Source organism: Entelurus aequoreus, linkage group LG27 (assembly GCF_033978785.1).
Source record: "Entelurus aequoreus isolate RoL-2023_Sb linkage group LG27, RoL_Eaeq_v1.1, whole genome shotgun sequence".
NCBI lineage: Eukaryota > Metazoa > Chordata > Actinopteri > Syngnathiformes > Syngnathidae > Entelurus > Entelurus aequoreus.
In genome coordinates, this window is record NC_084757.1 from 9,742,879 (window position 1) to 9,759,800 (window position 16,922).

The 16,922-nt window shown below is 36.3% G+C and overlaps 1 protein-coding gene across 2 annotated transcripts in view; it reads left to right on the top strand.

Moving 5' to 3' along the window:
* Positions 1-16,922, top strand: part of uap1 (UDP-N-acetylglucosamine pyrophosphorylase 1) — a 39,584-nt gene that overhangs the window by 7,679 nt on the left and 14,983 nt on the right. For both annotated transcript variants that reach the window (XM_062039217.1, XM_062039218.1), the window contains exons 3-5: positions 7,186-7,390; positions 10,070-10,245; positions 10,314-10,486. In XM_062039217.1, the coding sequence (XP_061895201.1) occupies positions 7,186-7,390; positions 10,070-10,245; positions 10,314-10,486 (554 nt within the window). The remainder of the gene's footprint in view (positions 1-7,185; positions 7,391-10,069; positions 10,246-10,313; positions 10,487-16,922) is intronic.

Consider the following 16,922-nt stretch of genomic DNA (forward strand, 5'->3'; position numbering starts at 1 on the left):
AAACAGACTCAATAAGAAGAGTGGTCCACTCCCGACTAGCTCTCCAATCAGTTAAACAGACTCAATAAGAAGAGTGGTCCACTCCCGACTAACTCTCCAATCAGTTAAACAGACTCAATAAGAAGAGTGGTCCACTCCCGACTAACTCTCCAATCAGTTAAACAGACTGAATAAGAAGAGTGGTCCACTCCCGACTAACTCTCCAATCAGTTAAACAGACTCAATAAGAAGAGTGGTCCACTCCCGACTAGCTCTCCAATCAGTTAAACAGACTCAATAAGAGGAGTGGTCCACTCCCGACTAACTCTCCAATCAGTTAAACAGACTCAATAAGAAGAGTGGTCCACTCCCGACTAACTCTCCAATCAGTTAAACAGACTCAATAAGAGGAGTGGTCCACTCCCGACTAGCTCTCCAATCAGTTAAACAGACTCAATAAGAGGAGTGGTCCACTCCCGACTAACTCTCCAATCAGTTAAACAGACTCAATAAGAAGAGTGGTCCACTCCCGACTAACTCTCCAATCAGTTAAACAGACTCAATAAGAGGAGTGGTCCACTCCAGACTAACTCTCCAATCAGTTAAACAGACTCAATAAGAAGAGTGGTCCACTCCCGACTAACTCTCCAATCAGTTAAACAGACTCAATAAGAAGAGTGGTCCACTCCTGACTAACTCTCCAATCAGCTAAACAGACTCAATAAGAAGAGTGGTCCACTCCCGACTAACTCTCCAATCAGCTAAACAGACTCAATAAGAAGAGTGGTCCACTCCCGACTAACTCTCCAATCAGTTAAACAGACTCAATAAGAAGAGTGGTCCACTCCCGACTAACTCTCCAATCAGTTAAACAGACTGAATAAGAAGAGTGGTCCACTCCCGACTAACTCTCCAATCAGTTAAACAGACTCAATAAGAAGATTGGTCCACTCCCGACTAACTCTCCAATCAGTTAAACAGACTGAATAAGAAGAGTGGTCCACTCCCGACTAACTCTCCAATCAGTTAAACAGACTCAATAAGAAGATTGGTCCACTCCCGACTAACTCTCCAATCAGTTAAACAGACTCAATAAGAAGATTGGTCCACTCCCGACTAACTCTCCAATCAGTTAAACAGACTCAATAAGAAGAGTGGTCCACTCCCGACTAACTCTCCAATCAGCTAAACAGACTCAATAAGAAGAGTGGTCCACTCCCGACTAACTCTCCAATCAGTTAAACAGACTGAATAAGAAGAGTGGTCCACTCCCGACTAACTCTCCAATCAGTTAAACAGACTCAATAAGAAGATTGGTCCACTCCCGACTAACTCTCCAATCAGTTAAACAGACTGAATAAGAAGAGTGGTCCACTCCCGACTAACTCTCCAATCAGTTAAACAGACTCAATAAGAAGATTGGTCCACTCCCGACTAACTCTCCAATCAGTTAAACAGACTCAATAAGAAGATTGGTCCACTCCCGACTAACTCTCCAATCAGTTAAACAGACTCAATAAGAAGAGTGGTCCACTCCCGACTAACTCTCCAATCAGCTAAACAGACTCAATAAGAAGAGTGGTCCACTCCCGACTAACTCTCCAATCAGTTAAACAGACTCAATAAGAAGAGTGGTCCACTCCCGACTAACTCTCCAATCAGTTAAACAGACTGAATAAGAAGAGTGGTCCACTCCCGACTAGCTCTCCAATCAGCTAAACAGCCTCAATAAGAGGAGTGGTCCACTCCCGACTAACTCTCCAATCAGTTAAACAGACTCAATAAGAAGAGTGGTCCACTCCCGACTAGCTCTCCAATCAGTTAAACAGACTCAATAAGAGGAGTGGTCCACTCCCGACTAACTCTCCAATCAGTTAAACAGACTCAATAAGAAGAGTGGTCCACTCCCGACTAGCTCTCCAATCAGTTAAACAGACTCAATAAGAGGAGTGGTCCACTCCCGACTAACTCTCCAATCAGTTAAACAGACTCAATAAGAAGAGTGGTCCACTCCCGACTAACTCTCCAATCAGTTAAACAGACTCAATAAGAGGAGTGGTCCACTCCAGACTAACTCTCCAATCAGTTAAACAGACTCAATAAGAAGAGTGGTCCACTCCCGACTAACTCTCCAATCAGTTAAACAGACTCAATAAGAAGAGTGGTCCGCTCCTGACTAACTCTCCAATCAGCTAAACAGACTCAATAAGAAGAGTGGTCCACTCCCGACTAACTCTCCAATCAGCTAAACAGACTCAATAAGAAGAGTGGTCCACTCCCGACTAACTCTCCAATCAGTTAAACAGACTCAATAAGAAGAGTGGTCCACTCCCGACTAACTCTCCAATCAGTTAAACAGACTGAATAAGAAGAGTGGTCCACTCCCGACTAACTCTCCAATCAGTTAAACAGACTCAATAAGAAGATTGGTCCACTCCCGACTAACTCTCCAATCAGTTAAACAGACTGAATAAGAAGAGTGGTCCACTCCCGACTAACTCTCCAATCAGTTAAACAGACTCAATAAGAAGATTGGTCCACTCCCGACTAACTCTCCAATCAGTTAAACAGACTCAATAAGAAGATTGGTCCACTCCCGACTAACTCTCCAATCAGTTAAACAGACTCAATAAGAAGAGTGGTCCACTCCCGACTAACTCTCCAATCAGCTAAACAGACTCAATAAGAAGAGTGGTCCACTCCCGACTAACTCTCCAATCAGTTAAACAGACTGAATAAGAAGAGTGGTCCACTCCCGACTAACTCTCCAATCAGTTAAACAGACTCAATAAGAAGATTGGTCCACTCCCGACTAACTCTCCAATCAGTTAAACAGACTGAATAAGAAGAGTGGTCCACTCCCGACTAACTCTCCAATCAGTTAAACAGACTCAATAAGAAGATTGGTCCACTCCCGACTAACTCTCCAATCAGTTAAACAGACTCAATAAGAAGATTGGTCCACTCCCGACTAACTCTCCAATCAGTTAAACAGACTCAATAAGAAGAGTGGTCCACTCCCGACTAACTCTCCAATCAGCTAAACAGACTCAATAAGAAGAGTGGTCCACTCCCGACTAACTCTCCAATCAGTTAAACAGACTGAATAAGAAGAGTGGTCCACTCCCGACTAACTCTCCAATCAGTTAAACAGACTGAATAAGAAGAGTGGTCCACTCCCGACTAGCTCTCCAATCAGCTAAACAGCCTCAATAAGAGGAGTGGTCCACTCCCGACTAACTCTCCAATCAGTTAAACAGACTCAATAAGAAGAGTGGTCCACTCCCGACTAGCTCTCCAATCAGTTAAACAGACTCAATAAGAGGAGTGGTCCACTCCCGACTAACTCTCCAATCAGTTAAACAGACTCAATAAGAAGAGTGGTCCACTCCCGACTAGCTCTCCAATCAGTTAAACAGACTCAATAAGAGGAGTGGTCCACTCCCGACTAACTCTCCAATCAGTTAAACAGACTCAATAAGAAGAGTGGTCCACTCCCGACTAACTCTCCAATCAGTTAAACAGACTCAATAAGAGGAGTGGTCCACTCCAGACTAACTCTCCAATCAGTTAAACAGACTCAATAAGAAGAGTGGTCCACTCCCGACTAACTCTCCAATCAGTTAAACAGACTCAATAAGAAGAGTGGTCCACTCCTGACTAACTCTCCAATCAGTTAAACAGACTCAATAAGAGGAGTGGTCCACTCCAGACTAACTCTCCAATCAGTTAAACAGACTCAATAAGAGGAGTGGTCCACTCCAGACTAACTCTCCAATCAGTTAAACAGACTCAATAAGAAGAGTGGTCCACTCCCGACTAACTCTCCAATCAGTTAAACAGACTCAATAAGAAGAGTGGTCCACTCCTGACTAACTCTCCAATCAGCTAAACAGACTCAATAAGAAGAGTGGTCCACTCCCGACTAACTCTCCAATCAGTTAAACAGACTCAATAAGAAGAGTGGTCCACTCCTGACTAACTCTCCAATCAGCTAAACAGACTCAATAAGAAGAGTGGTCCACTCCCGACTAACTCTCCAATCAGCTAAACAGACTCAATAAGAAGAGTGGTCCACTCCCGACTAACTCTCCAATCAGTTAAACAGACTCAATAAGAAGAGTGGTCCACTCCCGACTAACTCTCCAATCAGTTAAACAGACTGAATAAGAAGAGTGGTCCACTCCCGACTAACTCTCCAATCAGTTAAACAGACTCAATAAGAAGATTGGTCCACTCCCGACTAACTCTCCAATCAGTTAAACAGACTGAATAAGAAGAGTGGTCCACTCCCGACTAACTCTCCAATCAGTTAAACAGACTCAATAAGAAGATTGGTCCACTCCCGACTAACTCTCCAATCAGTTAAACAGACTCAATAAGAAGATTGGTCCACTCCCGACTAACTCTCCAATCAGTTAAACAGACTCAATAAGAAGAGTGGTCCACTCCCGACTAACTCTCCAATCAGCTAAACAGACTCAATAAGAAGAGTGGTCCACTCCCGACTAACTCTCCAATCAGTTAAACAGACTGAATAAGAAGAGTGGTCCACTCCCGACTAACTCTCCAATCAGTTAAACAGACTGAATAAGAAGAGTGGTCCACTCCCGACTAGCTCTCCAATCAGCTAAACCGCCTCAATAAGAGGAGTGGTCCACTCCCGACTAACTCTCCAATCAGTTAAACAGACTCAATAAGAAGATTGGTCCACTCCCGACTAACTCTCCAATCAGTTAAACAGACTCAATAAGAAGAGTGGTCCACTCCCGACTAACTCTCCAATCAGTTAAACAGACTGAATAAGAAGAGTGGTCCACTCCCGACTAACTCTCCAATCAGTTAAACAGACTCAATAAGAAGATTGGTCCACTCCCGACTAACTCTCCAATCAGTTAAACAGACTCAATAAGAAGAGTGGTCCACTCCCGACTAACTCTCCAATCAGCTAAACAGACTCAATAAGAAGAGTGGTCCACTCCCGACTAACTCTCCAATCAGTTAAACAGACTGAATAAGAAGAGTGGTCCACTCCCGACTAACTCTCCAATCAGTTAAACAGACTGAATAAGAAGAGTGGTCCACTCCCGACTAGCTCTCCAATCAGCTAAACAGCCTCAATAAGAGGAGTGGTCCACTCCCGACTAACTCTCCAATCAGTTAAACAGACTCAATAAGAAGATTGGTCCACTCCCGACTAACTCTCCAATCAGTTAAACAGACTCAATAAGAAGAGTGGTCCACTCCCGACTAACTCTCCAATCAGTTAAACAGACTGAATAAGAAGAGTGGTCCACTCCCGACTAGCTCTCCAATCAGCTAAACTTACTCAATAAGAAGAGTGGTCCACTCCCGACTAACTCTCCAATCAGTTAAACAGACTCAATAAGAAGAGTGGTCCACTCCCGACTAACTCTCCAATCAGTTAAACAGACTGAATAAGAAGAGTGGTCCACTCCCGACTAACTCTCCAATCAGTTAAACAGACTCAATAAGAAGAGTGGTCCACTCCCGACTAACTCTCCAATCAGCTAAACAGACTCTATAAGAAGAGTGGTCCACTCCCGACTAGCTCTCCAATCAGCTAAACTTACTCAATAACTCCACAGTGACGTTTTGGTGAATTTACTGAGGAATTTGTGAAAGTGAAACAATAGAAAAATAATGTCATTGTAAGTTAATAATGCTTACACAGACACTCGTAAACCTGTTAGCATGTTAGCTAATGCTAACGACTCTAGCGTCAATACATTAAGATAGTACGTACAAATATGCATGAAAACACTCCTACAGACATCACACATGGGACGCTTTAGTAAGTAAGAATTGTTTTAGTTATATTGTGAAGATTTAGGAAGTAAGAATTGTTTTAGTTATATTGTAAAACTTTAGTAAGTAAGAATTGTTTTAGTCATATTGTAAAACTTTAGTATGTATGAATTGTTTTAGTTGTATTGTAAAACTTTAGTTAGTAAGAATTGTTTTAGTTGTATTGTAAAACTTTAGTAAGTAAGAATTGTTTTAGTTGTATTGTAAAACTTTAGTAACTAATAATTGTTTTAGTTATATTGTAAAACTTTAGTAAGTAAGAATTGTTTTAGTTATATTGTGAAGTTTTAGTAAGTAAGAATTGTTTTAGTTATATTGTAAAACTTTAGTAAGAATTGTTTTAGTTATATTGTAAAACTTTAGTAAGTAAGAATTGTTTTAGTTATATTGTAATACTTTAGTAAGTAAGAATTGTTTTAGTTGTATTGTAAAACTTTAGTAAGTAAGAAGTGGTTTAGTTATATTGTAAAACTTTAGTATGTATGAATTGTTTTAGTTATATTGTAAAACCTTAGTAAGTATGAATTGTTTCAGTTGTATTGTAAAACTTTAGTAACTAATAATTGTTTTAGTTATATTGTAAAACTTTAGTAAGTAAGAATTGTTTTAGTTATATTGTAAAACCTTAGTAAGTATGAATTGTTTCAGTTGTATTGTAAAACTTTAGTAACTAATAATTGTTTTAGTTATATTGTAAAACTTTAGTAACTAATAATTGTTTTAGTTATATTGTAAAACTTTAGTAAGTAAGAATTGTTTTAGTTATATTGTAAAACTTTAGTATGTATGAATTGTTTTAGTTGTATTGTAAAACTTTCGTAACTAATAATTGTTTTAGTTATATTGTAAAACTTTAGTAAGTAAGAATTGTTTTAGTTGTATTGTAAAACATTAGTAAGAATTGTTTGTTGTATTGTAAAACCTTAGTAAGTAAGAATTGTTTTAGTTATATTGTAAAACTTTATTAAGTAAGTTAATGAATATTATACATATAATGATGGCAATTAATATGATACATATGATGATGATAATTAATATGATACATATGACGATGATAATAAATATGATACACATGATGATAATAATACATCTGATACATATGACGATGATAATAAATATGGTACATATGACGATGATAATAAATATGATACATATGATGATAAAAATATGATACATATGGCGATGATAATAAATCTGATACATATGATGATGATAATAAATATGATACATAAGAGGATGATAATAAATCTGATACATATGATGATGATAATAAATCTGATACATATGAGGATGATATTAAATCTGACTCATATGACGATGATAATAAATCTGATACATAGGAGGATGATAATAAATCTGATATTGTGTTCTTCTCAGGTATGCGGTGCATCTCGGAGGGCAAAGTGGCAGTGGTGTTGCTGGCAGGAGGTCAAGGAAGCCGTCTGGGCGTGTCGTACCCCAAAGGAATGTTTGACGTGGGGCTGCCGTCACATAAAACACTTTTTCAGATCCAGGCGGAGCGTATCATCAAGCTGCAGCAGCTGGCTGAGGAGAAACATCTCAACAAGTGTTCCATTCCATGGTGAGATCTGCAACCGTGCCACATGGTGGACTCACCTGTGACTATCTGGCAACCTTCCCGTGGTGCGTTCGAGGACACCATGCAAACACGTGACAAAGAAACACTTTCACTCTTAGCTTGAAAGGCAAACATTCAATATTTAATGTTTATTTTGGTTAGAGATCGACCAGTTATTAGCCAGGTCCATTATCCACGCCCATATTTGGCATGTTGACATACAGTATATCCCTATCAACCTTTTTTATTGTGTTGCCTTCAGGTACATATTTTGGTTAGAGATCGACCAGTTATTAGCCAGGTCCATTATCCACGCCCATATTTGGCATGTTGACATACAGTATATCCCTATCAACCTTTTTTATTGTGTTGCCTTCAGGTACATATTTTGGTTAGAGATCGACCAGTTATTAGCCAGGCCCATTATCCACACCCATATTTGGCATGTTGACATACAGTATATCCCTATCAACCTTTTTTATTGTGTTGCCTTCAGGTACATATTTTGGTTAGAGATCGACCAGTTATTAGCCAGGCCCATTATCCACGCCCATATTTGGCATGTTGACATACAGTATATCCCTATCAACCTTTTTTATTGTGTTGCCTTCAGGTACATATTTTGGTTAGAGATCGACCAGTTATTAGCCAGGCCCATTATCCACGCCCATATTTGGCATGATGACGTATATCCCTATCAACCTTTTTATCGTGTTGCCTTCAGGTACATAGTGATTCCTTGCGTGTTGCCTTCAGGTACATATTTTGGTTAGTGCTGGACCGCTTATTGGCCAGGCGCATTATCTACGCCCATATTTGGCATGTTGACGTACATCCGTATCGACCTTTTTTATCATGTTGCCTTCAGGTACTTGGTGATTCCATGTGTGTTGCCTTCAGGTACATATTTTGGTTAAATACCGACCAGTTATTAGCCATGTCCATTATCCACGCCCATATTTGGCATGTTGACATATCCGTATCAACCTTTTTTATCATGTTGCCTTCAGGTACATAGTGATTCTTTGCGTGTTGCCTACAGGTACATAGTGATACCTTGTGCGTTGCCTTCAGGTAAATAGTGATTATTTGTGTGTGTTGCCTTCAGGTGCATAGGGATTCTTTGCGTGTTGCCTTCATGTACATAGTGATTCCCTGCGTGTCTCATTCAGGTACATAGTGATTCTTTGCGTGTTGCTTTCAGGTGCATAGTAATTCCCTGCGTGTTGCCTTCAGGTACATAGGGATTATTTGCGTGTTGCCTTCAGGTACATAGTGATTCTTTGCGTGTTGCCTTCAGGTACATAGTGATTACTTGTGTGTTGCCTTCAGGTACATAGTGATTCTTTGTGTGTGTTGCCTTCAGGTGCATAGTGATTCTTTGCGTGTTGCCTTCAGGTACATAGTGATTCCCTGCGTGTCTCATTCAGGTACATAGTGATTCTTTGCGTGTTGCCTTCAGGTGCATAGTAATTCCCTGCGTGTTGCCTTCAGGTACATAGTGATTATTTGCGTGTTGCCTTCAGGTACGTAGTGATTCTTTACGTGTTGCCTTCAGGTACATAGTGATTACTTGTGTGTTGCCTTCAGGTACATCGTGATACTTTGTGTGTGTTGCCTTCAGGTGCATAGTGATTCTTTGCGTGTTGCCTTCAGGTACATAGTGATTCCCTGCGTGTCTCATTCAGGTACATAGTGATTCTTTGCGTGTTGCCTTCAGGTGCATAGTAATTCCCTGCGTGTTGCCTTCAGGTACATAGTGATTACTTGTGTGTTGCCTTCAGGTACATCGTGATACTTTGTGTGTGTTGCCTTCAGGTGCATAGTGATTCTTTGCGTGTTGCCTTCAGGTACATAGTGATTCCCTGCGTGTCTCATTCAGGTACATAGTGATTCTTTGCGTGTTGCCTTCAGGTGCATAGTAATTCCCTGCGTGTTGCCTTCAGGTACATAGTGATTATTTGCTTGTTGCCTTCAGGTACATAGTGATTCTTTGCGTCTTGCCTTCAGGTACATAGTGATTACTTGTGTGTTGCCTTCAGGTACATAGTGATTCTTTGCGTGTCTCCTTCAGGTACATAGTGATTATTTGCGTGTAACCTTCAGGTACATAGTGATTCCCTGCATGTCTCATTCAGGTACATAGTGATTCTTTGCGTGTTGCCTTCAGGTGAATAGTGATTCCCTGCGTGTCTCATTCAGGTACATAGTGATTCTTTGCGTGTTGCCTTCAGGTGTATAGTAATTCCCTGCGTGTTGCCTTCAGGTACATAGTGATTCTTTGCGTGTAACCTTAAGGTACATAGTGATTCCTTGTGTGTTGCCTTCAGGTACATAGTGATTCCCGGTGTGTCTCAATCAGGTGCATAGTGATTATTTGCGTGTTGCCTTCAGGTGCATGGTAATTCCCTGCGTGTTGCCTTCAGGTACATAGTGATATCTTGTGTGTTGCCTTCAGGTACATAGTGATTCTTTGCGTGTAACCTTCACGTGCATAGTAATTCCCTGCGTGTTGCCTTCAGGTACATAGTGATTCCTTGTGTGTTGCCTTCAGGTACATAGTGATTCTTTGCGTGTAACCTTCAGGTACATAGTGATTCCCTGCGTGTTGCCTTCAGGTACATAGTGATTCCTTGCGTGTTGCCTTCATGTACATAGTGATTCCTGGTGTGTTGCCTTCAGGTACATCATGACCAGCGGCAGGACCATGGAATCCACGGAGGAGTTCTTCTCCCGCCATAAGTACTTTGGTCTGGACAAGAAGAACGTGATCTTCTTCCAGCAGGGCATGCTGCCCGCCATGGACTACCAGGGCAAGATGATCCTGGAGAGCAGAAGCAAGGTGTCCATGGCTCCCGGTAAGGTCCTGGTTCTCCTCTGTCCCGTCTTAGATCTGGGCTTCAGGACAGCCTGATGTGTGTTCCAGACGGCAATGGAGGTCTGTACCGAGCCTTGAAGAACCAGGGCGTGTTGGATCACATGCAGGAGATGGGGGTGGAGTACATCCACGTGTACTGTGTGGACAACATCCTGGTCAAAGTTGCTGACCCAGCATTTGTGGGCTTCTGTGTGCAGAAAGATGCTGACTGCGGCGCTAAGGTCAACTTTTACATTACTTTTATACTACATTACTTTTATACTACACTAATTTTATTATACACTACTTTTATACTACACTACTTTTATACTACACTACTTTTATTATACATTACTTTTATTATACACTACTTTTATTATACATTACTTTTATACTACACTACTTTTATTATACACTAATTTTATTATACATTACTTTTATACTACATTACTTTTATTATACACTACTTTTATTATACATTACTTTTATACTACATTACTTTTATACTACACTACTTTTATTATACACTAATTTTATTATACATTACTTTTATACTACACTACTTTTATTATACACTACTTTTATTATACATTACTTTTATACTACATTACTTTTATACTACACTACTTTTATTATACACTAATTTTATTATACATTACTTTTATACTACACTACTTTTATTATACACTACTTTTATTATACATTACTTTTATTTTACATTACTTTTGTACTACACTACTATTATTATACACTAATTTTATACATTACTTTTATTATACATTACTTTTATACTACACTACTTTTATTATACATTACTTTTATACTACACTACTTTTATACTACACTACTTTTATTATACATTACTTTTATACTACACAACTTGTATTATACATTATGTTTATACTGCATTACTTTTATACTACATTACTTTTATACTACACTACTTTTATACTACACTATGTGTATACTACATTACTTTTATACTACACTACTTTTATACGACATTACTTTTATACTACACTAATTTTATTATACATTACTTTTATACTACACTACTTTTATACTACATTACTTTTACACTACATTACTTTTATACTACACTACTTTTATACCACACTACTTCATACTACACTACTTTTATAATACATTACTTTTATACTGCACTATTTTATACTACATTACTTTTATACTACACTACTTTTATACCACGCTACTTCATACTACACTACTTTTATAATACATTACTTTTATACTGCACTATTTTATACTACATTACTTTTATACTACACTACTTTTATACTACACTACTTGTATACTACATTACTTTTATACTACACAAATTTGATTATGCATTACTTTTATACTACATTACTTTCATACCACACTACTTGTATACTACATTACTTTTGTACTACAATAATTTGATTATGCATTACTTTAATACTACACTACTTTTATACTACAATACTTTTATACAACATTACAGTTATACTGCATTACATTTATACTACATTACATTAATACTACACTACATTTATACTACATTACTTTTATACTACATTACATTTATACTACACTACATTTATACTACACTACATTTATACTACATTACTTTTATACTACATTACATTTATACTACATTACTGATACACTATGAAGCGCCGCTCTGAAAGAGGTATTTTCATAATTGTTAGCTTGCTAGTGGCTAACGTCCCTCCACAGTGTTTTAGCTACTTCTCAAGGACTAATCCTGGCCTCCATGTCGACAAATAAAGTACGTTTCTTACATGTACCATTATCACTGGAGGAATAGCTAAACATGCTTCACTACACAACGTAGGAGGATACAATAGCTAACCACATGGTCCATGTAAACACATGGATCTATACAAATATCCACTGTTACGATACTAGTCGATAGTATATATCAATTATTACATTGATATGTTTTACTATCACAAAATCTTTTGTCATATTTGTTATTGTTTATAAAGTCATGAACTCTGTCCCTGGACACTGGAGAACTTTAATGATGACCAATGTACGATCCTGGAACTATTTGGTATCACCAAAACTTACGTCAAGTATCAAAGAAGAGAAGAATAAGTGATTATTACAGTGTAGATAGAACATGTTAAAACAGGAAGTGAGCAGATATTAACAGGAAATGAACAAGTAGATGACAAAATAAAATGACACAATATGTTACTGCATACGTCAGCAGACTAATTAGGATCCTTTGTTTGTTTACTTACTACTATAAGAGAAGTTGTTTGTTTACTTACTACTAAAAGACAGGTTGTTTGTTTACTTACTACTAAAAGACAAGTTGTTTGTTTACTTCCTACTAAAAGACTAGTTGTTTGTTTACTTCCTACTAAAAGACAAGTTGTTTGTTTACTTCCTACTAAAAGACAAGTTGTTTGTTTACTTCCTACTAAAAGACAAGTTGTTTGTTTACTTCCTACTAAGAGACAAGTTGTTTGTTTACTTCCTACTAAAAGACAGGTTGTTTGTTTACTTCCTACTAAAAGACAAGTTGTTTGTTTACTTCCTACTAAAAGACAAGTTGTTTGTTTACTTCCTACTAAGAGACAAGTTGTTTGTTTACTTCCTACTAAAAGACTAGTTGTTTGTTTACTTCCTACTAAAACAACAAGTTGTTTGTTTACTTCCTACTAAAAGACAAGTTGTTTGTTTACTTCCTACTAAGAGACAAGTTGTTTGTTTACTTCCTACTAAAAGACAGGTTGTTTGTTTACTTCCTACTAAAAGACTAGTTGTTTGTTTACTTCCTACTAAAAGACTAGTTGTTTGTTTACTTTCTACTAAAAGACAGGTTGTTTACTTCCTACTAAAATACTAGTTGTTTGTTTACTTCCTACTAAAAGACTAGTTGTTTGTTTACTTTCTACTAAAAGACAGGTTGTTTGTTTACTTCCTACTAAAAGTCAAGTTGTTTGTTTACTTCCTACTAAAAGACTAGTTGTTTGTTTACTTCCTACTAAAAGACAGGTTGTTTGTTTACTTCCTACTAAAAGACTAGTTGTTTGTTTACTTCCTACTAAAAGACTAGTTGTTTGTTTACTTTCTACTAAAAGACAGGTTGTTTGTTTACTTCCTACTAAAAGACTAGTTGTTTGTTTACTTCCTACTAAAAGACTAGTTGTTTGTTTACTTCCTACTAAAAGACTAGTTGTTTGTTTACTTTCTACTAAAAGACAGGTTGTTTGTTTACTTCCTACTAAAAGACAAGTTGTTTGTTTACTTCCTACTAAAAGACTAGTTGTTTGTTTACTTCCTACTAAAAGACAGGTTGTTTGTTTACTTCCTACTAAAAGACTAGTTGTTTGTTTACTTTCTACTAAAAGACTAGTTGTTTGTTTACTTCCTACTAAAAGACTAGTTGTTTGTTTACTTCCTACTAAAAGACTAGTTGTTTGTTTACTTCCTACTAAAAGACAAGTTGTTTGTTTACTTCCTACTAAAAGACAGGTTGTTTGTTTACTTCCTACTAAAAGACTAGTTGTTTGTTTACTTCCTACTAAAAGACAGGTTGTTTGTTTACTTCCTACTAAAAGACTAGTTGTTTGTTTACTTCCTACTAAAAGACTAGTTGTTTGTTTACTTCCTACTAAAAGACAGGTTGTTTACTTCCTACTAAAAGACTAGTTGTTTGTTTACTTTCTACTAAAAACAAGTTGTTTGTTTACTTCCTACTACAAGACAGGTTGTTTGTTTACTTCCTACTAAAAGACAAGTTGTTTACTTCCTACTAAAAGACAAGTTATTTGTCTACTTCCTACTAAAAGTCTAGTTGTTTGTTTCCTTCCTACTAAAAGACAAGTTGTTTGTTTACTTACTACTGAAAGACAAGTTGTTTGTTTACTTCCTGCTAAAAGACAAGTTGTTTGTTTACTTACTACTAAAAGACTAGTTGTTTGTTTACTTACTATTATAAGAGAAGTTGTTTGTTTACTTACTACTAAAAGACAAGTTGTTTGTTTACTTCCTACTAAAAGACAAGTTGTTTGTTTACTTTCTACTAAAGGAGAAGTTGTTTGTTTACTTACTACTAAAAGAGAAGTTGTTTGTTTACTTCCTACTAAGAGACGAGTTGTTTGTTTACTTACTACTAAAAGACTAGTTGTTTGTTTACTTACTACTAAAAGACAAGTTGTTTGTTTACTTACTACTAAAATACTAGTTGTTTGTTTACTTACTACTAAAAGAGAAGTTTTTTGTTTACTTCCTACTAAGAGACAAGTTGTTTGTTTACTTACTACTAAAATACACGTTGTTTGTTTACTTACTACCATAAGTAAAGTTGTTTGTTTACTTCCTACTAAAATACACGTTGTTTGTTTACTTCCTACTAAAAGACAAGTTGTTTGTTTACTTCCTACTAAAATACACGTTGTTTGTTTACTTCCTACTAAAAGAACAAGTTGTTTGTTTACTTCCTACTAAAAGACAAGTTGTTTGTTTACTTCTTACTAAAAGACAAGTTGTTTGTTTACTTCCTATTGAAAGACTAGTTGTTTGTTTACTTACTACCATAAGAAAAGTTGTTTGTTTACTTACTACTATAAGACAAGTTGTTTTTTGCTTCCTACTAAAACACAAGTTGTTTACTTCCTACTAAAAGACAAGTTGTTTATTTACATCCTACTAAAAGACAAGTTGTTTGTTTACTTACTACTAAAAGACAAGTTGTCTGTTTACTTCCTACTAAAAGACAAGTTGTTTGTTTACTTCCTACTAAAAGACAATTTGTTTGTTTACTTCTTACTAAGAGACAAGTTGTTTGTTTACTTCCTACTAAAAGAACAAGTTGTTTGTTTACTTCCTACTAAAAGACAAGTTGTTTGTTTACTTACTACTGAAAGAACAAGTTGTTTGTTTACTTCCTACTAAAAGACAAGTTGTTTGTCTACTTCCTACTAAAAGACTAGTTGTTTGTTTCCTTCCTACTAAAAGACAAGTTGTTTGTTTACTTCCTACTAAAAGACTAGTTGTTTGTTTCCTTCCTACTAAAAGACAAGTTGTTTGTTTACTTACTACTGAAAGACAAGTTGTTTGTTTACTTCCTGCTAAAAGACAAGTTGTTTGTTTACTTACTACTAAAAGACTAGTTGTTTGTTTACTTACTATTATAAGAGAAGTTGTTTGTTTACTTACTACTAAAAGACAAGTTGTTTGTTTACTTCCTACTAAAAGACAAGTTGTTTGTTTACTTTCTACTAAAGGAGAAGTTGTTTGTTTACTTACTACTAAAAGAGAAGTTGTTTGTTTACTTCCTACTAAGAGACGAGTTGTTTGTTTACTTACTACTAAAAGACTAGTTTGTTTACTTACTACTAAAAGACAAGTTGTTTGTTTACTTACTACTAAAATACTAGTTGTTTGTTTACTTACTACTAAAAGAGAAGTTTTTTGTTTACTTCCTACTAAGAGACAAGTTGTTTGTTTACTTACTACTAAAATACACGTTGTTTGTTTACTTACTACCATAAGTAAAGTTGTTTGTTTACTTCCTACTAAAAGACAAGTTGTTTGTTTACTTCCTACTAAAATACACGTTGTTTGTTTACTTCCTACTAAAAGAACAAGTTGTTTGTTTACTTCCTACTAAAAGACAAGTTGTTTGTTTACTTCTTACTAAAAGACAAGTTGTTTGTTTACTTCCTATTGAAAGACTAGTTGTTTGTTTACTTACTACCATAAGAAAAGTTGTTTGTTTACTTACTACTATAAGACAAGTTGTTTTTTGCTTCCTACTAAAACACAAGTTGTTTACTTCCTACTAAAAGACAAGTTGTTTATTTACTTCCTACTAAAAGACAATTTGTTTGTTTACTTCTTACTAAGAGACAAGTTGTTTGTTTACTTCCTACTAAAAGAACAAGTTGTTTGTTTACTTCCTACTAAAAGACAAGTTGTTTGTTTACTTACTACTGAAAGAACAAGTTGTTTGTTTACTTCCTACTAAAAGACAAGTTGTTTGTCTACTTCCTACTAAAAGACTAGTTGTTTGTTTCCTTCCTACTAAAAGACAAGTTGTTTGTTTACTTCCTACTAAAAGACTAGTTGTTTGTTTCCTTCCTACTAAAAGACAAGTTGTTTGTTTACTTACTACTGAAAGACAAGTTGTTTGTTTACTTACTACTAAAAGACTAGTTGTTTGTTTACTTCCTACTAAAAGACTAGTTGTTTGTTTACTTCCTACTAAAAGACTAGTTGTTTGTTTACTTTCTACTAAAAGACAGGTTGTTTGTTTACTTCCTACTAAAAGACAAGTTGTTTGTTTACTTCCTACTAAAAGACTAGTTGTTTGTTTACTTCCTACTAAAAGACAGGTTGTTTGTTTACTTCCTACTAAAAGACTAGTTGTTTGTTTACTTTCTACTAAAAGACTAGTTGTTTGTTTACTTCCTACTAAAAGACTAGTTGTTTGTTTACTTCCTACTAAAAGACTAGTTGTTTGTTTACTTCCTACTAAAAGACAAGTTGTTTGTTTACTTCCTACTAAAAGACAGGTTGTTTGTTTACTTCCTACTAAAAGACTAGTTGTTTGTTTACTTCCTACTAAAAGACAGGTTGTTTGTTTACTTCCTACTAAAAGACTAGTTGTTTGTTTACTTCCTACTAAAAGACAGGTTGTTTGTTTACTTCCTA